The following is a 27,854-nucleotide window of genomic DNA, read 5'->3' on the forward strand; positions in this document are numbered from 1 at the left end:
CAATTTATGAACTGCAGGTAGTACAAGGATCGGTGTTAATATCAGTAACCCACTTACATTTTTACATAAAATAAAAATCTGTCATCTGCATTTACAAGGTGCGCTTTGCAGAAAACTCATTAACCCTCTTTGCCCTCTTTGCCATTTTGAGTCAAAACTTCGATCTCTCCAGCAAATGCGTTAACCACCAGAGTTATCTCACCATTACTATTATTCCATGAGATTTACCAGACACACAAAGATCTCTGCAGCAGGTGTCTTAAACCCAATAAGATATTTTAAAATGCAGTCTTTGTAACCAATCAAGTCAAAACTGATTTACTGTCACGTTTCTCCTTGTTGCCATTTTTTTGTAGCAGGTTTTTTAAAAAGTATAGTTTGACTGTCAGAGTGCTTTCCATGACTCCGCCCCATGTGAATCTACCCCCTTTCCATTGCCACATCTTGATCCCAAAATTATGAGTTCCCAAAGTAAAGATTTTTAAACTCCAGCTCTGCTACAAGAATTACACGCACAGCAGTAGCAAAGATTCAAAGCCGTTTCAACCCTGGGAAGTAGTTCCAGGGGGTGGAGGTGTGGGGGATGGGGTGGGATACCCCTTCAATCATTTTCTAATCAGGTCTTGGCCTGATAGTAGGAGTGGGATCCACCATGTGGTGATACAGTGGCCTCAATTCACTGCAGAATGAGTATTGATAGGTGAGTCCCTACATTAATTGAGATAGCTGAGCAAAGGGTCTGGCTTGGCTTTAGGAGCCCTCATGAGCAGAGCCATGAAAATATTTGCCAGGTAAATAAAGCTATATAAAAATATGACAAAGTTGGTTCAAAATTTTTAAAAAGTGTACTTTTGTAACATGTGAAAGCCTTTCACCTTAGTATTTAGATGAGATCACTGCAGTTCTTAAGAGTAATAGTTTGAAAACGTGAACTTAGAACTAGTCAGGGCACCCCACACACATGCTGATAATGCCACTAGTGAATTCACACTGAAGTATACGAAAAAGTGATGGATGGAATGCTTGTGGGTATTCTGGTGGTACAGATTCCAGGAAGAGCTATCCTTCATTTGGACCGGTGAATGTGATGTTGGGTTCACTATTGCTATACCAAGAATAAAAACAAGATAAATATCTGCTACAACCTTTTAGGGGCAGTGTGTATGTCTAACTTGTAGCACTTAGTGGTTTATCTACTGTAGTTAGTGAGTCAGCAACTGTCGTCCCCATTTGGGCTGTTAATTCCTTCAGACAGGGAATTCAAGTAACAGGCTTAAGTAGTGATCACCTTTCATTTGTTACATCTCGTAAGGTGCTCAAATGTGCTCATGATAGATGTGCTAAAGATCTGTGCAAAGTCTTAAGATCAGATGTCACTTCTTATGATGTCACTTCCTGTGAGGTCATGGGTCCTGATGCCACTTCCTGTAATGTCATGCACGATGTCAGGCGCCGTGATGTGATTTGCATTTTGCCTTACGTGGTTAGTCCCCCCACTTCTTTTTTTAGGACTTGTGCCCCGACATTTTGGCGTTTTAAACACTATTCATACAGACTGGGTGATCTTGCAGAGTAGGATTCAGTGCCATGGCGGGTTACCTACCAGTAATGTTCATTACAGAGACTTCACTTACTCTCCGTGTTCCTTCCTGCATCCCCCTCTTCCAGGACGTCTAATAACATTTTTGGGTGCAGACTGACATCGTATTCTAAACGTCTGGAATGTTTGTTCTCTAGACCAAGAGCTAGATGTTTTTACTTTGTATCTAAATGAATCAAGCAAATCATGATAGTAGGTTGCATGTCTGTACTTTAAAATTAGCAAACGCCCCGAACTTGCACCAGCAGGTTTGTCTCAAATATGTGCAAAAAACAAACTTCTTAGTTTTCATCACAACAGATGTGGATTTGTTACTTGTTACAAACCAGTCTGGTTCCTCTTAATCCAATACGCCTTCATCACAATCGATTTGTGGCAACCTTTAATTGAATTTTGATGAAAACGTTTTGACTATTAGCAACAAACGAATCGCTTTGCCAGACAATGAACCAGCTTTGTGCCGAAAATGAATCGGTTCGAGTCGAATTAAAAAAAAGATTTGCCCAAAAACATATTGATTCAGAATTGCAATTCGAAAATCTGAAACCGAGGTCCTGCTGTTCTCTCTTCAAAGCAAATCCCCAAGGCTTGCATCTTGTGGTATTTTAGGACAAAATAAAATTCCTCTTCTAAAACAGAAGCAGGGAAGTGCTTCTGAGGATAGCCAGCACAGCCTCGGTCATGGGTAGTCCCAAACATTTGTCCCAAAAGTTTGGAATGTGATGTGACCTCGAACAGCACTGATGCCAGCAGGGTGGCTGTCAAGGGTCTGGGTGAGTGGTGTGTAGGGGAAGTGAAAAATATACGTCTAGCGGCTGAATTTCACAATGTGAAAACAGAAAACCTAGGATCAATTCTGGTTTCTCTACTCAACCAAATTGTGTGATCTCAGCAAATAGTTTTATTTCACTTTTCCTCTTTTTTCTTCATTATCACATATAAGAGGACCTTGAAATACATGACTTCAGGATATGTATTGTAAAAACCTGATACTGTGTGTGTTTAATAAACTGTTTTGTATGTGAGGAATCCAGACCGCCCAAAGAGTGCACATATCTGTCTTGCTTCTTAGTTTACTATTGGCATTGTTGTCAGTTGATGGGAAGAATTAATGTTTCTAATTCCATGTTTGAAAACTATCATTTAAAAAATATATACTTCTCAATGCACTGATATTCTTATGTACTAAGGTGAAACAGTTCTGCATGTTAATGAAATACACTTTTTGAATTCTGAAGGTACTTTATTATATTTTTACAGTTTTGCTGCAAGATGTCTTAGAAACTTAAGGTGCTCCTAAAATTAAGGGGTTCAGGACATCCTAGTTATTTACTTTCTTTACCGTCAATTATCCTTAAAAAAAACGCTTGCACATTTGTGTTAAACATCTTCTTGATATTAGGGCTGAGTAGGCCTGTACTGAACTCGGGGAGTTTCACTCTGTGAAATTCCACGGAGTTACCTAAAAACTGTGTGAGATTCCAGAGTTCTATGAGCAGCAGAATTTCAATATGTTGAGCTGCACGCGCTGGAACCGAGAGCTTGTCCCATGCTATAAAATCAATGCAAACAGCACCCTGTGGCGCACCAGAGGGCGCTGTTTCTTCCTGCCGCACAAGTAGATTTCCTACTCTAGCAGCAGCTTTCTCAGTGCAAGCCGCAGCTTTCTCAATTGAGAGCGGTAGCAACCTGCTGCGACCGCCCATGTTGAGAAATAGTGCCAGGAGGCGTTCTAGCTCATGAAAATTACACTAAGGGAGGAAAATTATTGGATGCGCTCGCCAACTTAACGTTGGCAATGTGCATTCAAGAAAAAACACTGCCACGCAGCGGTTGGTGGAGTTTTGCCAGAAGTCCACAGTACAAGCAAAACCCAGAGTGGGCAAAACTCTGCAAACTCAGTTTTTGCCCACCCCTAATGCTGAGTCAATTAAACAGTAGCCCAGCACTGCTGTTGACCAGGGGGATGCATGTGAAGGTCATGAGGGCCACATGTGGTCCCCGGGCCGCACTTTGAGTATCACTTGCCTAGGTACTTGTAATCCAGAAGCCGAAAGGCTGCTTCAGGGGTATCTAGCACAGCATAGGTGCTTGTAAGCCAGAAGCAGGGGGCACCTTCAGGGGGTAGCACTGTCTAAGTGCTTGCAAACCAGAAACAGGGGAGTTCTTCAGGGGGTAGCTAGCACAGCCTAGGTGCTTGTAAACCAGAAGCCGAGAGGTTGTTTCAGGAAGTAGCTTGCACAGTCTATGGTCCTGTAAACTAGAAGCAGGGAGCTGTTTCAGGTGGTAGCTGGTACAGCGTAGATAATAGTAATTGAGAAGCCGAGAGCTGCTTCAGGGAGTAGTTAGCATAGCTTAGGTGCTTGTAAGCCAGAAGTAGTGCCTGCTTCAAGAGGTAGCTAGCACAGCTTAGGTGCTTGTAAGGCAGAAGCAGGGGGTGCTTCAGGGGGCAGATAGTACAGTCTAGATGCATGTAAGCCAGATGATGGGTGCTGCTTCAGTGGGTAGCTAGCACAACCTATGTGTTTGTAAACCAGAAGCAGGGAAATGCTTTAGAAGGTAGCTAACACAGCTTAGATGTTTGTAAGCCCAAAGCAGGGTTCTCCTTCAGAGGGCAGCCAGCACAGTCTAGGTGCTTGAAAGCCAGAAGCAGGGGGTTGCTTCAGGGGGTAACTAGCACAGCCTGTGTGTTTGCAAGCCAAAAGCAATGGCAGCGTTAGGGGGTACGTAGCACAGCCTAGGTTCCTGAAAAACCAGAAACAGAGGCTGCTTCATGTGGTAGCTAGCACGGCCTAGATGCTAGTAAGCCAGAAGCAGGGAGGGCTAATTCAGGGGGTTGCTAGCACAGGCCTCATGCTTAGGGGCAGCCCCTCTGCGGAGGTGGAGAAGTGTCGCATCACTGCTGAAAGGCAGTACAAAGCAGCAGAATAAATTGATAATAAAAGTATTTTATTATAATTTTATTTTTCTGCTTAGCCAGTCACTGCAAGTCCACCAGTGTAGGGCGTGGCGTGGCCAGTATCCTCTGCATCAGCAGGGGGAGGTGGAGGAGTGCTAGGTTCACTCTAACGTGCATGTTGGTTTGGCCAGCCGTTTTAGGCCAGCCAAACTGACATGCGCACTTAGAACTCTCCACCCGAGCTGTTTTGGCATCTGTGTGGAGACCAAGTGCACTGTCCCACTCCTTAACTGAGTGGCATTTCAGCCCGCTCAGGCCAGTCCCAGCGCTTCTCTCATGCAGAGTAACAGCATGAGAGAAGCATCTGGATTAGGGAGTAAGTTGAGAAAGGAACGAGGTGGCAGAAGTAGAGTGACATTGAGGGCCGGCAGAGGTAGGTAAGTCCTATTTTTGTTATTTATTGTTCCCCCCGCCTTCCAGCTCTTGCGCTGCCCCACCAAGTCATCCCGGTAGCAGCTGCCTCTGCTTGTAAGAAGTGATTTCGGCAGGTAGTTAGCCCAGATAATAATAAGCCAGAAGCAGGGGCTGGTTCAGCGGATAGCTAGCATAGCCTAGGTGCTTGTAAGCATGAAGCGGGGCAGCTTCAGGGGGTAGCTAGCCCTGCCCAGGTGCTTGTAAGCCAGAAGCAGGTGAGTGCTTCGGGGGTAGCTAGCACAGCCTAGGTGCTTGTAAACCAGAAGCCAAGAGTCTGCTACAAGGGTTAGCTTGCACAGCCATGTGCTTGTGAGCCAGAAGCAGGGGGCTGCCTCAGGGGGTGGCTGGTGCAGCCTAGATGCTAGTAATAGAGACGCCATGAGGCTGCTTCAGGGAGTAGTTAGCACTGTTTAGGTGCTTGTAAGCCAGAAGCAGGAGCTGTAGCTAGCACAGCTTTGGTGCTTGTAAACCAGAAGCCTAGAGGCTGCTTCAGGGGGTAGCTAGCACCGCTTAGATGCTTATAAGCCAGAAGCAGGGATCTCCTTCAGGGAACAGCTACCACAGCCTATGTGTTTGTAAACCAGAAGCAGGGGAGCACTTCAAGGGATAGCTAGCACAGCCTGTGTGGTGGTAAACCAAAAGCAGGGGCAGCTTCGGGTGGTAACTATCACAGCTTAGGTGCTTGTAAGCCAGAAGCGGGAGTGGGGCTCCTTCAGCGGGTAGCCAGCACAGTAGGTTTAAGAGAAGGCACACACCTCTCTCTGTCAGGCTTTCAAATGGATTGCCCGTCTGAGCTGAGGCAGTGTGTGATCTTCGGAGCTCTGGTGTTTTGAAGGAGGGAGGGGGCAACGGAGGCCCACGTGGAGACCAGGGCTGGAGTGACGCTCCTAATGAGAAGGGCCTGCAGTCCTCCCAGCCAGCAGATAGTAAATTCCGCGAGGAGGCTGGACGCACACAGAGTGCCTTTCAGAACTGTACAAAGCTCGGAGGAGGATGGGCGCGCCTGGGGCCAGGAGCGCGCGAGCAACCTCTTGTCCTCCAGCTCCCCTTGGCAGTGTCCTAGCAAGGGGTAATCAGAAGGTCCCTGACTTCTTGGCCAGCATCTTCTTAGCAGCCTGCCTACTCCAGGCGGACCTCCTGCTCGGGCATCCCCAGTGTCTGGACTACGCACCCCCTTTCCAGCCTCCCTTTCACCTGGAGTTTTGCTCCCTCTATGAACAGTTCGGCTGCTGCGACCAAGCCAAGGACAACGCCATCGCCGAGAAGTACTGGCGAATGATGGAGTTCTTCGACCTGCAGGGCCACGAGCTCTGTGGGGGTTACATCAAGGACATCCTGTGCCAGGTAGGGCAAGTAGGCGTGTCCCGTGCCAAGGAGGGCGGATATGAGCATTCTGTGCCAGCTAGGACTCATAAAGGGGCTCCGTGTCTAGTAGGCTGAGTGGGCATATTCTGTGCCAGGTAGAGTTAAACAGGTGCCCCGTGCCAAGGAGGGCAAATAGAGATGCCCTCGTCAGCCAGTACAAATAGATGCGCCCTGTACCGAGGAGGGTGGGAACGTTATTTACCAGCTTAGGTGAACAGAAGTGCCTGTGCCGAAGAAGGTGAGTAGGGACTTCATATGCCAGGTAGGGCACACAAGGTTGTCCCTGTGCCAAGGAGGGCAAGTGGGACGTCCTGTGCCAGGTAAGGAGAACAGAGGCGCGCTGTGCCAAATAGGGTGACTAGGAACGTCCTTTGCCAGGTTGGGACAATATAGGAACACTGGGTGAGTAAAGCTAATAATCTGCAGAGCTGTCCCTTGCCAAGGAGCTCAAGCAGTCACATTCTGTGCCAGGCAGTGTATAGTTGCCAAATTCCAAGAAAAGTGAGTAGGGATATTCTTTGCTAGGTGGGGCAAATTGGCATGCCCATTGCCAAGGAAGGCAAGTAAGCAGGGATATGCATCCTGTGCTAGTAAAGGAGAGTATGGGTACCCGGTGGCAGGGAAGGGCAAACAAAGGCATCTTGTGCCAGTAATGGAAAATAAATGACATTTTGTGCCAGATAGGGCGATCAGAGGTGCCCTATGTTGGGAACAGCGAGTGGGTGACAGGGCTGGTGACTGGAGCTATCTTGTGCATGATGAAGACAATACAGTTACCCTGTGCTAGGTGGAGTGATCAGAAGCATCCTGTTCTAGGTAGGGTGCCCAAAGGCATCATATCAAGAAGGGTGAATAGGGACCTCGTGTGCCAGGGGCGATGAATAGAAGTATCCGTGCAATCAGAACGAGTAGAGACAACACGTGGAAGGAAACGTGAATAAAGGCATTCTGTGCAGGTTGAACCAATCGGAAAATCCTGTGCCAGGTACGGGCAGTAAATGCATTCAGTACCGAGTTAAGTGAACAGAAGCACCTAGTGCCAGAGGCGTCTTGCGTCTGCCAGGTAGGGTGAAAAGGGGCTTCCTCTGCCAGAGAGAGCAAATGCGGATATCTTGTGCCAGGCAGAGGAAATAAAAGTAACGTATCTCAGGGAATGCAGTTAGGGCCATCCCAAGACACCTAGGCTGAATAGAGCAGTTCTTTGCTAGGGAAGGCGAATGGCAACATTTAGTGTCAAGTAGGGAGAATAAAAACATCTTGTGTCATATAGAGAGTATAAAGACATCAGGTGTCATGTAGGGAGAATAAAGGCATCCTTTGTTACGTAAGGATAATAAAGGCATCCTGTGTGATATAGGGAGAATAAAGACATCCTGTGTCATATATGGAGAAAAATAAATTCTATGTTATGTAGGGAGAAAAAGACATCAATTGTCACGTAGGGAGAGTAAAGACATCCCTTGTTACGAAGGGAGAATAAAGGCACCCAGTATCATTTAGAGGGAAGAAAGACATCTAGTGTCATGCAGGGGAAATAAAGGTGTCACGTGTTATGTAGGGTGAATAAAGACAGCATGTGTTATGAAGGGAGAACAAAGGCATCTTGTGTTATATAGGGTGGATAAAGGCATATGTTGTCATGTAGGGAGAATAAAGGCATCCTATGTGATGTAGGGAGAACAAAGACATCGTGTGATGTATGCAGAATTAAGGCAACCTGTGCCATATAGGGGGCACAAAGGCATTCTGGTTTATGTAGGGAGAATTCAGCCATTCTGTGTGATGTAGGCAGCATAAAGGCATCCCTGTGATGTAGGGAGAATAAAGACATCCTGTGTCATGAAGGGAGAATAAAGAGATCCTGTGTTATGTCGGGAGAATAAAGGCATCAGTTGTCATGTAGGGAGACTAAAGACATCCTTTATTATGTAGAGAGAATAAAGGCATCCAGATTCATGTATAGGAAATAAAGGCAACATGTGTCATGTCGGGGGATGCACTCATCCTGTATCACGTAGAGGAAATAAAGCCATCCAGTGTCATGTATTGAGAATAAAAACACCTTGTGTGATGTAGGGAGAATAAAGACATCCAGTGTCATGTAGCGTGATGAAGGCGACCTGTGTGATGTAGGTAAAATAGACACCCAGTGTCATGTAGGAAAAATAAAGGCATCCAATGTCATTTAAGGAGAATAAGGGCAGCCTATGTGATGGACGAGGGATAAACTCATCCTGAGTCATATAGAGGGAATAAGGCTATCCAGGGTCATGTAGGGAGGGTAAAGGCGTCCAGTGTCATTTAAGGAGAATAAGGGCAGCCTATGTGATGGACGTGGGATAAACTCATCCTGGGTCATATAGAGGGAATAAAGCTATCGAGGGTCATGTAGGGAGGGTAAAGGCGTCCAGTGTCATTTAGGGGTAATAAAGCCACCCAGTGTCATGTAGGAAGAATAAAGGCACCCTGTGTGATGTAGGGAGAATAAAGACATCCAGTGTCATGTAGGGAAAATAAAGGCAGCCAGTGTCATGTAGGGGTATTAGAGCCATCCAGTGTCATGTAGGGAGAAAAAAGGCATCCAGTGCCAAGGAGGATGAAAAAAGACCTTGTATGCTAGGTAGGAGGAACGCGAATACGTCAATAGTGATCTCCTGTGCAAGGGAGGGCACATGAGGAAATCTTTGAAGGGCAGGATGAATAAAGTTATCGTGGGCCAGATCAGTGGTGTCGAATCCTAGGACACGAACTGCAAGCAGCAGCTCCCCTTGCAACTTTCAACAAATAGAGCTGTATTGCACTGAGAAGAAAGAATTGGGGTAATGGATAGATACAACAAGATGATGGATGGAATGCTTGAATTAATCTTAGCCACAGGCGATCCCTTGGACCGCATTCCAGTCCATCAGTTTTTGCGAACAATGTGAATGTAGCATCAGTAGGGTGCAGCTTGACGCCTACGGCGCTGTGAGCACACAACCCACATCTTGGCATAGTATTGAAAGCAAAACAACTAAATCTATCTGTAGTTGAAATGGTACAATGCGATCAATGACAGGTTGATGTCTACAGAATCTTTATTTTCTCCCCAAAAATCTATTGAACAATATGATAAATTCTTCTCTTAAACATGAAATTATTCCAACATTCATAAGATACATTTATGATTTGTTTTACTTACAGCTGATTGACTGAACTCTCTTGTCATGCCCTCCACATACTCATTCATACAACATCGCACTTAGGGCATCAACTACAGCATACAATAAGGATGTGGGCCCAAGTAACTACCAGTGGCAGAGTTAAATTCAAACTTTCCATTCATCACTTTTTTGTATTCCCCAGTGCGATGAGTCTGCTCAAATATGGGCCATGTGCTCATTGTGCCAATGAAGCTAAGCTGCTCCCTACTGAGAAAGCCCAAATAAGCCAAAACCATTCTGAAGGTGCTTGTATTTCAATTCGGAGAGAATCTGGCCTTGCAGTTCGGGCTGCGCTATCTCTATTAGAGCAGCACCAAGCATGATGTGCATATGGTTGGTTAATGTCTGAGTTGGCATGATGGGCAAAAAATTATGAACTGACATAAAACTGTACTCATTATTTAACGATACTAATCCATCACTAATTCTTGTTGGGTTCCGGAGTAGCGTGCTACTCATCGAAAAGCGCTTCAACGCCTCGTCAGGGGTAGTAAGCGCTATATAAATACGATTACAATTACAATTACAATATGTCCCTGAGTAAACTCCGAGAGTTTAAGATTAATTCAAGCATTTCACCCATCACTGTTTTGTATTCCTCATGCTGGGTAAATTCAATACTTTTTGTATAGCGCAGTGAGCATGGATATTTTGTGCCAGTTATAATGAATAAAGACTACTTGTGACATGTAAGCATCCTCTCACAATTAGTGCAAATAAAGGCATCTTGTTTGGTGCAGTACCAGTGGGGATGTCTTGAGCCAGGAGGGTGAATAACAGTATCATATGCCAGGCATGACAGATCAGGGGACACTGCACCAGGAAGGGAACATAGGAACACTGTGCACCTAGTACAGTGAATTAAAGCATGATATGGTATGGCGAGAAAATCCGGGCATCTTGTGCTGAAGTAGAAAGCTTAAGAAGATCCTGTGACAAAATAGGAAAATTACAATACCCCGTTTAAGGTATGGTGACTAGGGGCATCCTGTGTCAAGCAGGGAGAATACTGAAATCAATTAGGATAAACTTACACTAACCAGTAAGTGGGCAATGATATATGAGGTTAGAGCGAATAAATATGTCCTACGTGATGGAAGACAAATGAAAGCATCCTAAGCCTTCTGTTAGATGGTGGTAGTGAAGGACATACAGTGCTATGTGTTCCAGTAGATCATGCACATTTGGGTCAAGGAAGGTTTAACTTGTTGATATCCAGTGGTTGAATTGTTTGGAACATAAATACTTTATGGTCTTCTGGTTATGTAGCATTCGTAATTTATTTGTGTGTGTGGTTATTTCAGTCCAATGAGGCAAACAAGAGTTGAAGTTATGTGTCATTTACTCTCAATAAGTGGACCAAATAATATTACATAGTCCTTGCTTTTATAAAAAAAAGTATACAGATTGTGAGGACTTATTACTGATTATGCTTTATTATAAAGGTTGTGTACAGGAAAGTGAAAAGAACTGGAAATATCTGGTTACCAGTGTTCCTGAGCAATAGCGTAGCAAGGATGCCATGGGCCTTGGAGCAAGTTGGAAAAATGCCCCCTTTTACTGCTGTTGAGGTAGCAAATACAGCATTGTCAGGGTTTGAAGGTCCCATCAGGGCTCTGTGCCCCTGTGCCACTGCACCTGCTGTACCAACAGAGCTAATGCCCCTGGTCCTGGGGCAGATTTATATGCACTGCAGGTGACAGTGTATGCTTGGCAATGCTTGCAATTCATCACCACCCTATGTGACGTTGGTCTGTGGACCAGAATCAACTGGCAGGACATGACACCAAAAATCCCATACCAGTCAGGACAGGTCTTGTTTTTGCAGGTTTATGTTCTGTAGAGCAAAGAGTTAGGAATGGTATTTGCTTGCAGCCATGAACATTGAGGGCCACATTTACTAACATTTAATGCAACGCAGGAAGACAACTTGCTTCGCTGCGTCAAAAGGAGAGCACAGGAATACGCCATAGGATTGTTTTTGTGCCGGAAGGGACAGCGTCTTGCACAAAAACAATTATCAGAATCATTTGCCCCTTTCTGTGTGCTGCAGAATGCAGCAATGTTGAAAGAGGAAATAATGAGGAGAAATAAATATATTTCTCCTTGATATTCCTCTGTTGGGATGGGTTGCATTTTGACACATTCCCATGTTTACTATCCTTAGTAAATCTGGGAATACACCACAAACCATGGGTGGATGCATGGGAAAGCCTGCACATTCCTCCATGGAACTCTTTCCCATTGCTGCCTTGCGTTACTCTGGATTTACTAAGCCGGGCAGACCCATGCAACGTGGCCTTGCGTGGCTTCGCAAATATCACTTAAACCCTTGTGCAGCCTTATGTTGCCTTTCATAATGCAATGGCAATGCAAATGCTTAGCAAATCTGGGCCTGACTTTAGATTGGACATATACAAACAAGTCTATGAGGCCAAAATTACTAGTTTTCCCCAGGGGCTAATGCTAAAATCTGATGATTTGTGATTCAGAATTTACCAGGTATGTGGGGAGGTGGTGCACAGGTATCAAAGTAATCTGACCCAACTGAAACAAGGACCCAGGCCTTACCAGGTTCTACCTGCGTCTCTGCTTGAGACACTTCCTTGCGTTTAAAGTTTAAGATAAAAAGATACCATCGAAGCATCTCTGCCACTGAGTTTTCTCACTCTTAAACTGCCCGGAAATTTTGGGCCTGATTCACACAGGTAAACTTATACTTTTGTGTAAGTTTACTACTCTTTGATATTCACAAAGTACAGGGCATATTTACGAGAGGTGTACACTCACTGGACCACCACTTTTTTTTATGCTCTGGCGGTGCAAGCCTCTCAACCATATCTATGAGGTCACACAAAGCCACATTGAGTGGCTTTTCATGGCCTCATAGAAATGGAGTAAGTCAAAGCAACGCAAGTTGCTACATTGCCTTACTCTGTGCTAGGGGCGTACCATGGGCGTTGCAGTGGGTTTTGCCACGCAGCACCCATGGTTTTTGACATTGATCCAGATTTACTAATGATGTAAACCTGGGGCAGCTCCAAAACCTTACACCCCCCCCAGGGGTGGCGTAACGAGGAGAAATATTTTTATTTCTTCTTGTTTTTTCCTCTTCCATGTGTGCTGCATTCTTCAGCACACATAGAAAGAAGAAAACCCCTCTCAGGATTGTTTTTGTGCAGGAAGGACTCCCTTCCTACACAAAAACAATCCTGAATGCGAGGGATAGCTCCTCCGCAATGGCGGAGGGGCGTCATCCCCCAGGCTAAGAGCCAGGAGCAGAAAAATAAACTGATATTTTAATATTGTTTTATTTTCTGCTGCTGGCTCAGCCAGCATGTGAAGGGAGGGGCAGGGCAGGGCCTCGAAGGGGGGATGAGTGGAGAGTGCACCTAAGTGTGTATGTGTGCTTGGCCGGCCGTCTCAGGCCGGCCAAACACACATGCACACTTAGGTTTCTTAGGAGATGGCGGCGGAAACAGCAAGTCTTATTTTAAAATTTTATTTTATTTCCTCACCCCCTGTTGATCCACCTCTGCTCCTCCCCTTGATATTTGCGGCGGCCGCCACTGCTGCATACAACCAGACACCCTTGCACCTTGGTGCAAGCGTGCCTGCATTGGTACAAGGCAGAAAATTGTGCGCTAGGGTATGAGGAAAAGACAGGAATGCACCATGCTTCGTAAATAAAATGCATTCCTGCCTTTTCACGTTGGGGTACGTCAGTGTAGCAAGAAGGCTGGTGGTGCTGCCTTGCTCCAGTTGCCCATAAATATGGGCCTATGTGTGAAGTGTGATTAATCTGCACTCCCTGTGGGACTCATTCACAGAGGTAACTTATGTGTGGTAAAGTTATGAGTGTGGAGTCTTCACACTTGAATCAGAACCTCCACACCCGGTGGAAATTCTGCACTCATATCTTTACTACACGTAAGTTACCTTTGTGAATCGAGCCCTACACTTACATGCGCGGAGTTCTCCACCCTGACTGCAGAGTCTCTGGGTGAAAGGAAATACGTAGTTGTAAATAGTGAACTTTCATACAAAGTGCAAGTTTACCTTTGGGAATCTGGCCCTCGTTGTAAAATATTGTTTGATGGTGTTTTATGCGTGTTGTGTAAGTAATGTATTTCTTGTAATACTGCACTTAGAAGCTAGATGTGTTCCTGCATTACCTGCACGTTATCAATGAATAAATAAAATTACAATGTTCTGCTACAAATTTATTGATCCAAAGGTAACGAAATGCCAAAGGGTGAGCGAAATATTTGGGCTGATTTCGGAAAACGCAATTTATTTTTCGCCTGCGGAGTAGAATCAAGGTTGCCACGGAGCTACGCAGTTGGAAAGAAAAAGCCCAACACAGTACTGCGAGGGACCGGGCAACGGTTTTATCCTCATAAATATTACATTACATTGTGCATGAAAGCAACGCCCTCGTCAGGGAAGACTGTACAGCACCTGCATGCAGGGTCCTACAGGCACGCACAGGCTCACAGATGGGTAAATTGCTTTGTGTTTTTAATTCTGTTAGTAGGCGCCTGGAGAAGAACAGTAATGCATCATGTGAGTAACACCCAAGCTGCCACTGGATGGCCCTGATTGCTGGTTTTGAGCTTTCCTCTATAGCAGCGGACTTTAAACATTTTAATGCCGCCTGCCCCCAGTGGGAAAAAATAATAATCTGGGCCCCCTTCCGAATTTTTCACAATTAATCTATTACATTGGCAATGTTTAAATATGTCTACACTTATTTAAACATTGCAGTTAGGTTCTGTTACTGTTTTAAAAATGCAATCAAATACGTGATGCCCAACATACTATTTTGGTCAGGGAGGTCTTACTCACTTGTAAAAGTATCCACAGTGTGATTATTAGAAATGGGGGATTTGAAGAGTTCTTTCCCTTTTGATACATGTTCCCATCTTGGATATGAATGACAAAACATGTCTGTGATGGCCCATTGCAAAGTGGTTTACTGCTGCTCATGTTTTTCAGCTTAACCCCTTCGCAGCCAGGCCTTTTTCCCCTCCTGTGCCAGGCCTTTTTTGGGCTATTTGGGGAAGTTTGCGCTTAGGCCCTCATAACTTTTTGTTCACATAAGCTACCCACACCAAATTTGCATCCTTTTTTTCCAACATCCTAGGAATTCAGGAGGTACCCAGACTTTGTGGGCCCTGAAGGAGACCAATAAATTAGCCAAAATACAATGAAAATTTCGTTTAAAAAAAAAAAAATGGGAATAAGGGCTGCAGAAGAAGGGTTGTGGTTTTATCCCTGAAAATGGCATCAACAAACAGTTTGCGGTACTAAAATCACCATCTTCCTAGCTTTCAGGAACAGGTAGATGTGAATCAGAAAACCCAATTTTTCAACACAATTTTGGCATTTTACTGGGACATTCCCCATTTTTACAATTTTTTGTGCTTTCAGCCTCCTCCCAGTTAGTGACAGAAATGAGTGTGAAACCAAGGCTGGATCCCAGACAGCTAAACATTTCTGAAAAGTAAACAAAATACTGAATTCAACAAGGGGTAATTTGTGTGGATCCTGCTAGGTTTTCCTACAGAAAAGAACAGCTGAAATAAAGAAATATTGAAATTGAGGTGAAAAAAACAGCCATTTCCCTCCACGTTTTACTCTGTAACTTTTTCCCGCTATCTCAAATTTTTTAAAGCAATATACCGCTTCATCTACTGGACTCTTCTGGTTGTGGGGGTATGTAGAGCATGCAGGTTCATCAAGAACCCTAGGTACCCAGAGCAATTAAATGAGCTGCACCTTGCAATGGGTTTTCATTCTATACCGGTTATACAGCAATTCATTTGCTGAAATATAAAGAGTGAAAAATAGGTATCAAGAAAACCTCTGTAATTCCAAAATGGGCACAAAATAAGGTGTTGAGAAGCAGTGGTTATTTGCACATCTCTGAATTCTGGAGTGCCCATACTAGCATGTGAATTACAGGGCATTTCTCAAATAGACGTCTTTTTTACTCACTGTCTTACATTTGGAAGGCAAAAATGTAGACAAAGACAAGGGGCAATAACACTTGTTTTGCTATTCTGTGTTCCCCTAAGTCTCCTGATAAAAATGGTACCTCACTTGTGTTGGTAGGCAGAAAATGCAACATGGACACATCACATTTTTACATTGAAATCTGACATGTTTTTTGTAAAGTGCCTAGCTGTACATTTTGGCCTCTAGCTCAGCCGGCATTTAGGGAAACCTACCAAACCTGTGCATTTTTGAAAAACAGACACCTAGGGGACTCCAGGATGGGGTGACTTGTGGGGCTCTCACCAGGTTCTGTTACCCAGAATGCTTTGCAAACTTCAACATTTGGCCAAAAAACACTTTTTCCTCACATTTTGGTGACAGAAAGTTCTGGAATCTGAGAGGAGCCACACATTTCCTTCCACCCAGCGTTCCCCCAAGTCTCCCAACAAAAATGGTACCTCACTTGTGTGGGTAGGCCTAGCACCTGTGACAGGAAATGCCCCAAAACACAATGTGGACACATCACATATTCCCAGAGAAAAGAGAGCTCTTTTTTGGAAAGTGCCTAGCTGTGGATTTTGGCCTCTAGCTCAGCCAGCACCTAGGGAAACCTACCAAACCTGTGCATTTTTTAAAACTAGACACCTAGGGGAATCCAAGATGGGGTGACTTGTGGGGCTCTCACCAGGTTCTGTTACCCAGAATGCTTTGCAAACCTCAAAAGTTGGCCTAAAAAACACCTTTTTCTCACATTTTGGTGACAGAAAGATCTGGAATCTGAGAGGAGCCACGAATTTCCTTCCAGCCAGCGTTCCCCAAGTCTCCCGATAAAAATGGTACCTCACTTGTGTGGGTAGGCCTAGCGTCCGCAACAGGAAATGCCCCAAAACACAACGTGGACACATCACATTTTCCCAAAGAAAACAGAGCTGTTTTTTGGAAAGTGCCTAGCTGTGGATTTTGACCTCTAGCTCATCCAGCAACTAAGGAAACCTACCAAACATGTGCATTTTTGAAAACTATACACCATGGGAATCCAAGATGGGATGACTCGTGGGGTTCTCACCAGGTTCTGTTATCCAGAATCCCTTGTAAACCTCAAAATGTGGCCCAAAACACTTTTTCCTCACATATCGGGGACAGAAAGTTCTGGTATCTGAGAGGAGCCACATATTACCTTCCACCAGGCATTCCTCCAAGACTTCCACTTAAAATGGTACCTCACTTGTGTGGGTAGGCCTAGTGCTCGCGACAGGAAATGCCCCAAACGAACAACATGGGCACATCACACTTTCCCAAAGAAAACGGAGCTGTTTTTTGCGAAGTGCCAAGTTGTGGATTTTGGCCTCTAGCTCAGACGGAACCTAGGGAAACCTACCAAACCTGTGCATTTTTTAAAACTAGACACCTAGGGGAATCCAGGATGGGGTGACTTGTGGGATCTCACCAGGTTCTGTTACCCAGAATCCTTTGCAAACCTCAAAATGTGGCCAAAAAAAATTTTTCCTTACATTTCGATGACAGAAAGTACTGGAATGTGAGAGGAGCCACAAATTTACCCAGCATTCCCCCAAGTCTCCCGATAAAAATGGTACCTCACTTGTGTGGGTAGGCATAGTGCCTGCGAAAGAAAATGCCCCAAAACACAATGTGGACACATCAAAATTGTCAAATACAAAACTACCTGTTTTTGCAGGGGGGCACCTGCGTTTTTGGTCTTGGGCTCAGCAGACATACAGGGAAACCTACCAAACCCAGACATTTCTGAAAACTAGACACCCGAGGGGGTCCAGAGAGGTGTGACTTGCGTGGATCCCCCAGTGTTTTCATACCCAGAGTCCTTGGCAAACCTCAAATTTAGCTAACAAATCACATTTTTCCCACATTTCTGTGTGGGATCACCACACCAGGACAAATTTCCTACCACCCAATGTTCCCCTCAGTCTCCTGGTAAAGATGATACCTCACTGATGTAGGTGGGCCAAGTGCCTGTGACAGGGAAGAGCCAAAAACATGTCGAAATTGAGGGGAAACCAAAGCGGGTCCAAAAGGGCAGTTTGAAAAAAAACATTTTTAGGCTGACAAGTGGGGCAGAATTTTATCGGTATGGATGAGACAATGCTGGGTGGTAGGAATTTTGTGGATTCCTGCAGATTCCGGAAGGTTTCATCACAAAAATGGGGAAAAAATGTGTGATTTCCAGCAAAGTTGGAGGTTTGCAGGGCATTGTGGGTAAGAAAATGGTACATATGAAGCACACCACTCTGGACTCACTCAGATTTTTAGTTTTCAGATGTGTCTAGGTCTTGTGGATTTTTCTACATGGCAGCGTCCCACAGTCCAAAAACTGCAGCCCTCACCATTCCAAGTGGGACGATTTTGAGAGTTAGCCAAGCTCTCATGGCCCAAATGTAAAACCAAAACGCAAAAAAATCAAATGTCGTCTTGCTTGCTGTGGGATAAGATGTTTTAGTGTGTGGGGGGAGATGGTCCCACCCCTTCAGTTCGGGTGGGGGCATATCAAGGCTCATACTGGTTGGTAGCCACCACCCCACTATTTTTCATTTCTTTTTAATTCCCTGACATCTCGTAGACTTTCTGCCCCCCAGGGTGTGGATCAGGGGATATTGCCCCATCTGCCCACTGGTGGGCAGAACAACTTTGTCCCCATTTACTTAGGGTGGGGGTATAGCCATACCCCCACCCTCTTATTTTGAAAAAAAAAATCTTCCCTGGTCTCTGGTGGGCTTTCTGCCCTCCTTAGGGGCCGATGGCCCTTCCAAAAATAGGCCCAAGGGGCAGATATGACCAACAGTAATGTGCCCCCATGGGGAGCGACCCTTGCTCAAGGGGCTGCCCCCTAAACAAACCACACACATAACACACACACCAATCCCTGGTGCCTAAGTGGTTTAAGCCCCTCCTGGGGGCAGATTGGCCTAATAGAAAAAACTCCATCTGCCCCCAAGGGGGACAGAAATGGCCTAAAAACAATTTGTCCTTCGCCCCCCCCGGGAACGTTCCATGCCCAAGGGGTCGCTCCCCTTATCAATATAAATAAAAATACAAATTCCTGGTGTCTACTGGCTTCTACTCCCCCTTGGGGCAGATCGGCCTAATTAATATAGGCCAATCTGCCCCCAGAGGGAACAAAAAAGGCCTAATAAATAAATTGCCCTCAGGGAACGACCCTTGCCTAAGGGGTCACTCCCCTTATCAATATAAATAAAATAAAATAAATCCTTGGTGCCTAATGGCTTCCGCCCATCCCCTGGGGACAGATCGGCCTAATTAATATACGGTGATCTGCCCCCAGGGGAGGCATAAGCGGCCTAATAAAAAAATTGCCCCCCGGAGAGCAACCCTTGCCTAAGGGGTCGCTCCCCTTATCAATATAATTTTTTAAAAAAAATCCTTGGTGCCTAATGGCTTCTGCCCCTCCCCGGGGGGCAGATAGGCCTAATTAATATAGGGAGGTCTGCCGCCAGGAGACGCAGAAAGCCCTAATAAAAAAATTGCCCCCCTGGGAGCAACCCTTGCCTAAGGGGTCGCTCCCCTTATCAATATTAAAAAAAAAAATCCCTGGTGCCTAACGGCTTCTGCCCCCAGGGGGCAGAAATGTACTTAAATAAAATGCTCCCCTTGGGGAGCGACCCTTGACAGTTCCCCCCCCAAAAAAAATTCCCTGGTGTCTAGTGGCTTCCTGCAGCACGATCACTATGCGATCGTGCTGCTGGAATGCACAGAGAGACATGAAAAAGGAAGGAAAACCCTAAACTAATCAGTTTCTCCTTGGTCGCGACGGGAGTTGACCTCTGACATCAGATGTCATTTTTCAGGGGTTGAAGGGGAAGTGATTCCCCTTCCAGCCCTGCCCTGGGGGGGGTGGGAAGGAGGCCCTCAGGGGGAGTGCCAGTGCTTCCCCCGAGGGCCGGTCCCAGGCCGTAATGGTTACATTTGTGGCACCTGAGCGCCGCAGCCACGGACGTAACCATTACATCCATGGCGGGGAAGGGATTAAAACAAAGCACTGTTATTAGCATAATACTTCTTTTGGCCAGAGCCTGGTGCTCTCTCTGGTATCACCTTAGGCCCCCAGTTTGAGGAACTCTTCTCTCTAGTCTTTTCTAGAAAAAAAACAGTTAATCTTTTAGGCCGGTGAAGGGACTTTCTTGTGCACATGAGTTTAACAGATGTTTCTCCATCTTTGGTGCTGAAACGTGATGCAATCGCACCCAGATTACATCCGCTGAACACAGGAAGCTGAACGAAGATCCACTTGGCGTTCAGGAAGGGTCACAAAACCTGGCTGTTCACACCTACAGCCTAAACATTGTGACCATAGGATTTAAATAGAAAACGCCTGCTCCCATTTTTTACATTAAAAAAATTAAACACAGACACTGGCCATTTGGGCCACCTGGTTAAGGCTGCCACATGGACGTCATCAAATATCACTGCCACTAATCTAGTGCTTAATCAGCAAAATAATAAGTGTAGGGGCTCGAAGTGTTCCTTAGCAGCCCACTGCTGATGCATCCTACATTTTCTGTCCTGTTATCTCACTGTTGGAAAGTGAGATAACAGGACAGAATTGGATTTTTGGTAAGGACAGGTAAGTACCTAAACTTAGCAATAGGCCAATAACCCCCACTAGGTCTAGTTAGGTCTCAATAAATTAACCCCAGCACAACCTTGGTAGCTTGGCAACAAGCAACAACGCTTAACTTAGGAGACAAAGGCCCTCATTACGAGTGTGGTGGTTTTAAGACCGCCACACTCTTGGTGGCGGTCTTACTGCTGAGGACCCGGCAGTAAAGACCACCGCATTATGGTTTGTCAGAAGCCAAACCTCCACAGCGCCGCCACTCCCACTGGTCCGGGCCAGTGGCAGGCCTAAGACTGCTAGCAGTATTAGGAGGCAGAAATCCGCCAGGCTTTTTGGGGCAGTCACCCTGCCACAAAAACCCTGGTGGTAATGCACCCGGCAACAGGAATACCCATTCCTGTTGCTGGCACATACACCTCCACCCGTCCACACGTTTGCAAACACCCCTCACCTGTCCACACACTTGCAAACACCCCTACCCATCCACACACTTGCAAACACCCTACCACCCAACCGCATGCATACATACAAACACCCCCACCCGACTGCAGGCATACATAAAAACACCCCCACCGGACCACACGCACACGTACAAACACCCCCACCTGCTCTCACATTGACATACAAACATCCCCACTTGTTCTCACACTGACAAACATGCACCCCTACTCGCTCTCACACTGACATACACGCACCCACACTTGCTCTCACACTGACAGACACGCACCCCCACTCATCTGCACACCTTCATGCACGCACCCATACTCATCAACACACATTCAGACACACACCCCCACTCATCAGCACACTCCCTGACATACACCCACACTCGCTCTCACACACCCATGCAAACACCCCTACTCACATGCATCCCAATACATACACCTACTCACTCGCACCCCAACACCCCCCTCCACTTCCATTCAGACAGAGACCCTCCATGCACACTCACACATACATACACACACGCACTCATACACACCCATACCGCTATACATATACATACACACACACAAAACACATGCCCCCCGCTCCCCACTTTCGGACGGTCCACCTACATGTCTGGACAAGGTGGTCATTCGGGAGGGGATGGGTGTCGATGTTTCCACTGCCAGTGCCACACCGTGATGGCGTATTACGTCTCATAATACGGCAGACGGAGTCCTTTTGGCATGGCGGTACTGGCGGTGGCACCGCCTCTCACCCACCATCAGTCAGGCCGACGGTGTCAGATTTCTGCCCTTAAATGGGTGGAAATCCTTTGGGTGAGTCCAAATACGTCAGTCTTTGGACTGCCAACACTGGCGGTCTTTGGGCACCCGCGACTTCGGCTGTCTTTTCTAAAGACCGCCGAAGTGGTAATGAGGGACAAAGGGGGTCATTCTGACCCTGGCGGTCGGTGATAAAGCGGCGGCCAACCCGCCAACAGGCAGGCGGTAAAAAAAAAGGTATTCTGACCCTGGCGGGAACCGCCAACACAAGCCGCCACTTTAACACTCCGACCGCCACGGCGGGACAGACAAACAGCGCGGCGGTCACCGCCAACAGCCAGGCGGCAGACAATGTACCGCCCACCCTATCACAACTCACCAATCCGCCACCTTTTCCGGGGCGGGAGCCCCGCCGATAAAAACACGGCGGAAACAGACTACGAACGGGAAAACGCTCACCTCTATACACTCCACGAGGACGGAGAACAGCATGGAACCCGAATTAAACACCCTACCAGCTATTGTCTACCTGCTCATCTACCACGAGTACGAACGCCGGCGCAGACGACAACGGTGAGTACTGCACCTACGACACAGGGGAGGGGGGAGGAGGAAAGCTTACGGGCACACACATATGCGACCCCCCCCCCCCCAACTAACTACACACCAATGCAGAGCACCAAGTCACAGTGACACCACCCAAACCCCCCGGAATAATGCAAAGACATAATTAAAGTGAGAAACAACATTTATGTATATAAGAGGTTCTATGAAGTCATGGCAAAATAGCAATATGAATTGTAAAAAATCAAGTAAGAACATTGCGAAACCGATAAACATAGGCAATAAGTCCTGCACAGTCACTTAAATTGCCACTGTTCGTGGGCCAAAGTGTATCGACACATGGGCAAAGCCCACACAGGAGACCTGAGTCCGTTGGAGAGAACACTGCTGGGGCATCAGATGACAAAACTACAGGCACCTCAGGGGGAAAGGAAGGGGGGGCACCTCAGCCACATGAGTCCACGACGCCAGATCCACGAAGGGTCCACCATGCCCACTGTGCCATCCTGGGGAGTGCAAAGCCACAGTCTCACAAGTCTCTACAGTGTGAGGGTTGCCCACTGGACCATCCTGGGGAGGGCAAAGCCACAGTCTCACAAGTCTCTACAGTGGGTGGATTGCCCACTGTGCCATCCTGGGGAGTGCAAAGCCACAGTCTCACAAGTCTCTACAGTGTGAGGGTTGCCCACTGGACCATCCTGGGGAGGGCAAAGCCACAGTCCATCAGGTGGATTACAGAGACCACTGGTCATGGAGGAGGCATGGTGGGCAGAGTGCGTCGTGAAGGCCTGCCAGACACAGAACCGGGACTGCCAATGGGCCAGCGGTGCTTGAGATGAAGGGCCCAGCGGAGCGGTGCTTGAGATGAAGGGCCCAGCGGAGCGGTGCTTGAGATTAAGGGCCCAGCGGAGCAGTGCTTGAGATGAAGGGCCCAGCGGAGCGGTGCTTGAGACGGCGGGGCCCAGCGGAGCGGTGTTTGAGATGAAGGGCCCAGCGGAGCGGTGCTTGAGATGAAGGGCCCAGCGGAGCGGTGCTTGAGACGGTGGGGCCCAGCGGAGCGGTGCTTGAGATGAAGGGCCCAGCGGAGCGGTGCTTGAGATGAAGGGCCCAGCGGAGCGGTGCTTGAGATGAAGGGCCCAGCGGAGCGGTGCTTGAGACGGCGGGGCCCATCGGAGCGGTGCTTGAGATGAAGGGCCCAGCAGAGCAGTGCTTGAGATGAAGGGCCCAGCGGAGCGGTGCTTGAGATGAAGGGCCCAGCGGAGCGGTGCTTGAGATGAAGAGCCCAGCGGAGCGGTGCTTGAGACGGCGGGGCCCAGCGGAGCGGTGCTTGAGATGGCGGGGCCCAGCGGAGCGGTGCTTGAGATGGCGGGGCCCAGCGGAGCGGTGCTTGAGATGAAGGGCCCAGCGGAGCAGTGCTTGAGATGAAGGGCCCAGCGGAGCGGTGCTTGAGATGAAGGGCCCAGCGGAGCGGTGCTTGAGATGAAGGGCCCAGCGGAGCGGTGCTTGAGATGAAGGGCCCAGCGGAGCGGTGCTTGAGATGAAGGGCCCAGCGGAGAGGTGCTTGAGATGAAGGGCCCAGCGGAGCGGTGCTTGAGACGGCGGGACCCAGCGGAGCGGTGCTCGAGATGAAGGGCCCAGCGGAGCGGTGCTTGAGATGAAGGGCCCAGCGGAGCGGTGCTTGAGACGGCGGGGCCCAGCGGAGCGGTGCTTGAGATGAAGGGCCCAGCGGAGCGGTGCTTGAGATGAAGGGCCCAGCGGAGCGGTGCTTGAGATGAAGGGCCCAGCGGAGCGGTGCTTGAGACGGCGGGGCCCATCGGAGCGGTGCTTGAGATGAAGGGCCCAGCAGAGCGGTGCTTGAGATGAAGGGCCCAGCGGAGCGGTGCTTGAGATGAAGGGCCCAGCGGAGCGGTGCTTGAGATGAAGGGCCCAGCGGAGCGGTGCTTGAGATGAAGGGCCCAGCGGAGCGGTGCTTGAGACGGCGGGGCCCAGCGGAGCGGTGCTTGAGATGAAGGGCCCAGCGGAGCGGTGCTTGAGATGAAGGGCCCAGCGGAGCGGTGCTTGAGATGAAGGGCCCAGCGGAGCGGTGCTTGAGACGGCGGGGCCCATCGGAGCGGTGCTTGAGATGAAGGGCCCAGCAGAGCGGTGCTTGAGATGAAGGGCCCAGCGGAGCGGTGCTTGAGATGAAGGGCCCAGCGGAGCGGTGCTTGAGATGAAGGGCCCAGCGGAGCGGTGCTTGAGATGAAGAGCCCAGCGGAGCGGTGCTTGAGATGGCGGGGCCCAGCGGAGCGGTGCTTGAGATGGCGGGGCCCAGCGGAGCGGTGCTTGAGATGAAGGGCCCAGCGGAGCAGTGCTTGAGATGAAGGGCCCAGCGGAGCGGTGCTTGAGATGAAGGGCCCAGCGGAGCGGTGCTTGAGATGAAGGGCCCAGCGGAGCGGTGCTTGAGATGAAGGGCCCAGCGGAGCGGTGCTTGAGATGAAGGGCCCAGCGGAGCGGTGCTTGAGACGGCGGGGCCCAGCGGAGCGGTGCTCGAGATGAAGGGCCCAGCGGAGCGGTGCTTGAGATGAAGGGCCCAGCGGAGCGGTGCTTGAGACGGCGGGGCCCAGCGGAGCGGTGCTTGAGATGAAGGGCCCAGCGTAGCGGTGCTTGAGATGAAGGGCCCAGCGTAGCGGTGCTTGAGATGAAGGGCCCAGCGGAGCGGTGCTTGAGACGGCGGGGCCCATCGGAGCGGTGCTTGAGATGAATGGCCCAGCAGAGCGGTGCTTGAGATGAAGGGCCCAGCGGAGCGGTGCTTGAGATGAAGGGCCCAGCGGAGCGGTGCTTGAGATGAAGGGCCCAGCGGAGCGGTGCTTGAGATGAAGGGCCCAGCGGAGTGGTGCTTGAGATGAAGGGCCCAGCGGAGCGGTGCTTGAGATGAAGGGCCCAGCGGAGCGGTGCTTGAGATGAAGGGCCCAGCGGAGCGGTGCTTGAGACGGCGGGGCCCAGCGGAGCGGTGCTCGAGATGAAGGGCCCAGCGGAGCGGTGCTTGAGATGAAGGGCCCAGCGGAGCGGTGCTTGAGACGGCGGGGCCCAGCGGAGCGGTGCTTGAGATGAAGGGCCCAGCGGAGCGGTGCTTGAGATGAAGGGCCCAGCGGAGCGGTGCTTGAGACGGCGGGGCCCAGCGGAGCGGTGCTTGAGACGGCGGGGCCCAGCGGAGCGGTGCTTGAGATGAAGGGCCCAGCGGAGCGGTGCTTGAGATGAAGGGCCCAGCGGAGCGGTGCCTGAGATGAAGGGCCCAGCGGAGCGGTGCTTGAGACGGCGGGGCCCAGCGGAGCGGTGCTTGAGATGAAGGGCCCAGCGGAGCGATGCTTGAGATGAAGGGCCCAGCGGAGCGGTGCTTGAGACGGCGGGGCCCAGCGGAGCGGTGCTTGAGATGAAGGGCCCAGCAGAGCGGTGCCTTTCTGCACGGCGGGGCCCTCTTCAGCAGTGCCTTTCTGCACGGGGGGTCCCTCTTCAGCGGTGCCTTTCTGCACGGCGGGGCCCTCTTCAGCGGTGCCTTTCTGCACGGCGGGGCCCTCTTCAGCAGTGCCTTTCTGCACGGCGGGGCCCTCTTCAGCGGTGTCTTTCTGCACGGCGGGGCCCTCTTCAGCGGTGCCTTTCTGCACGGCGGGGCCCTCTTCAGCGGTGTCTTTCTGCACAGCGGGGCCCTCTTCAGCGGTGTCTTTCTGCACGGCGGGGCCCTCTTCAGCGGTGCCTTTCTGCACGGCGGTGCCCTCTTCAGTGGTGCCTTTCTGCACGTCGGGGCCCTCTTCAGCGGTGCTTGTCCAGTCATTCAAGGGAGCCAGACCTGGCCAGGACTCCCTGCTTAGTCGCCCTCCGACCGTGCAGTTGCTGGACCCTTCTGTGACGGAGTCCTGGGCCCGTGGGTGTCCTCCCTCACACCCGGGATGGGGCTTGTGGGCCCTCCTGGTCCGCGCCCCTGCTGGCTGCCTTCTCCACCCCGCTGCCCTTGCCCTCCTTCGATGAGGCTCTCCGGCCCTTGCCTCCCCTGGATGTTGTGGCAGGTGACGGCCCAGGACTTTGCTCCTTGGGGGCAGCCGTGTCAGTCTTCTCGCGGCGGCCCCTGATTTTACGGGTCCTCTTTCCAGGGGGGGGGGCTGGCTGTCCCCTTGCTGCTGGCCGATGTGTCAGTGCTGGAAAAGGGTGGACTCCAAAACCCGTGCACAATGGTGACACTTGAAGCAGGGCTGGTGGTGGCTGAGGTGCTCTTGGGACTCTTAGCAGATGGAGGGGGTGGGTCAGGTGGGGCAAAGAGGTTAAGTTTGGAGAGGTAAAGTTTTTTAGGACCAATGTAAACGGTAGGTGTAGTGGGTATGGGAGTGGAGGAAGAGGATGTGGTTGTAGGAGAGTCAGGTGTGCTGTCTTTGGGTGCAGGTGCTTGTGACAGAGGCTGTCGTGAGGTGGTTGGCTGTTGGGTGGGTGGCTGCCCGCGTTTGTGTGTCTTGGAAGAGGGGGTGACAGACACAGTGGGAGAGGACACAGGGGATGTGTAAATGGCAGTGGGGGTGGTGACTGCACGTGTGCGGACTGTACTGGAGGGTGTGCTGGTGATGGAAGTACTGGCTGATGGTGGTGTGCATGCAGGTGTGAGTGGAGATGTCACAGGGAGGGAGGAGGGAGACGAGGAGGAGGGGGACACAGGGGTGGTAGTGACTGTTGGCATGTCTGCATCTGGGTGTTGCTTGGGTGAATGCTTGTGTGATTTGTGGTGCTTATGTCTGGATGAGCTGCCCTTGGGTGTTGAGGTGTGTGCAGGCTGGTCTGATGGTGTGGATGGGATAGGCTGAGGAACAGGAGACAGAGACAGGGTGGAGGCAGTTAGAAGAGGGAGGCTGGAAACAGGGACAATGGCTGCCGTCAGTGCTGAGGCCAGAGCATTGAACGATCGTTGATGGGCAGCCTGACCCGAATGAATGCCCTCTAGGTATGCATTGCTCCGATGCACCTCCCTCTCTACCCCCTGGATGGCATTCAAAAGGGTAGACTGCCCAACAATGATGGTCTGTAGGAGGTCAATGACCTCCGCACTGAGGGCAGCAGGGGTAACAGGGGCAGGGCCTGAGGTGCCTGGGGCGAAGGAGACGCCCGCCTTCTTGGGCGAGCGGGCACGGAGCGAAGGCTGAGGGGCTGCTGGGAGGGCGGAGCTGGGAGCTCCCTTCCGAGGACGTGTCGGTGTCGCTGGTGTCACCACGGGTCCCCGTTGTGGTGCTCCCCTCGCCCTCCGTATCACTGGTGACCTCGGTGTCTGTACCATGGCCCACAGGGGCCTTGTGAGTTGCAGCTCCTTCATGCTCCGATGCCAATTCTCCTCCGCCTGATGATGCTAATGCACACATGCACAAGAAGATAAAGAAAAAGGGTGGGGGGAGAAATAAAAACAGGTTGAGTGCATGCATTGTCAACACCGTTGGCGGAGAGTACAGACACAGGAGCCTCATGCACTACGCCGTGCAATCGGGGTACACTACTCAGTACTTGTGACTAGGCCAACAGGTGTATGGACAACATATGCGCACATGGGTGATGCTGGACCATGGATTGCTGTACTTGGCACCCTACAGAGGTGGGGGGCGGGGGCACAGGGCCATGCCTAAAGGAGGGGACTACACTACAGAAAGCGCCCTGGCCTAATGTCACCCACAGCCCTCCTCCCCCACCCAGACGCCTCCACTGCGTGTAACGATAGCAGAATGTGCTGGTACTCACCCCCTTGTGTCTGCTGTGATGTCCTCACGCCCCCATCCAAATCGGGGTAGGCCACCGCCAGGATCCGGGACATCAGGGGGGTCAAGGTACGACTGGCACCCCTCCTACGTTGGGAGGCCATCCCCAGCAGTGACTCGGCGGTCTTCCTGGTCCCACGGTGGATGTCCTCCCACCTCTTTCGGCAGTG

General features: G+C 49.6%; 1 protein-coding gene across 1 annotated transcript in view; it reads left to right on the forward strand.

Moving 5' to 3' along the window:
• Positions 1-5,956: 5,956 nt before the first annotated feature.
• HHIPL2 (HHIP like 2) overlaps positions 5,957-27,854 on the forward strand; it is a 212,794-nt gene continuing 190,896 nt past the window's right edge. The window contains exon 1 of the mRNA XM_069233855.1: positions 5,957-6,317. Coding sequence (XP_069089956.1) covers positions 5,967-6,317 — 351 coding nt within the window. The 5' untranslated portion in view covers positions 5,957-5,966. The remainder of the gene's footprint in view (positions 6,318-27,854) is intronic.

The sequence above is a fragment of the Pleurodeles waltl genome, chromosome 5 (genome assembly GCF_031143425.1).
Source record: "Pleurodeles waltl isolate 20211129_DDA chromosome 5, aPleWal1.hap1.20221129, whole genome shotgun sequence".
Taxonomy (NCBI): Eukaryota; Metazoa; Chordata; class Amphibia; order Caudata; family Salamandridae; genus Pleurodeles; species Pleurodeles waltl.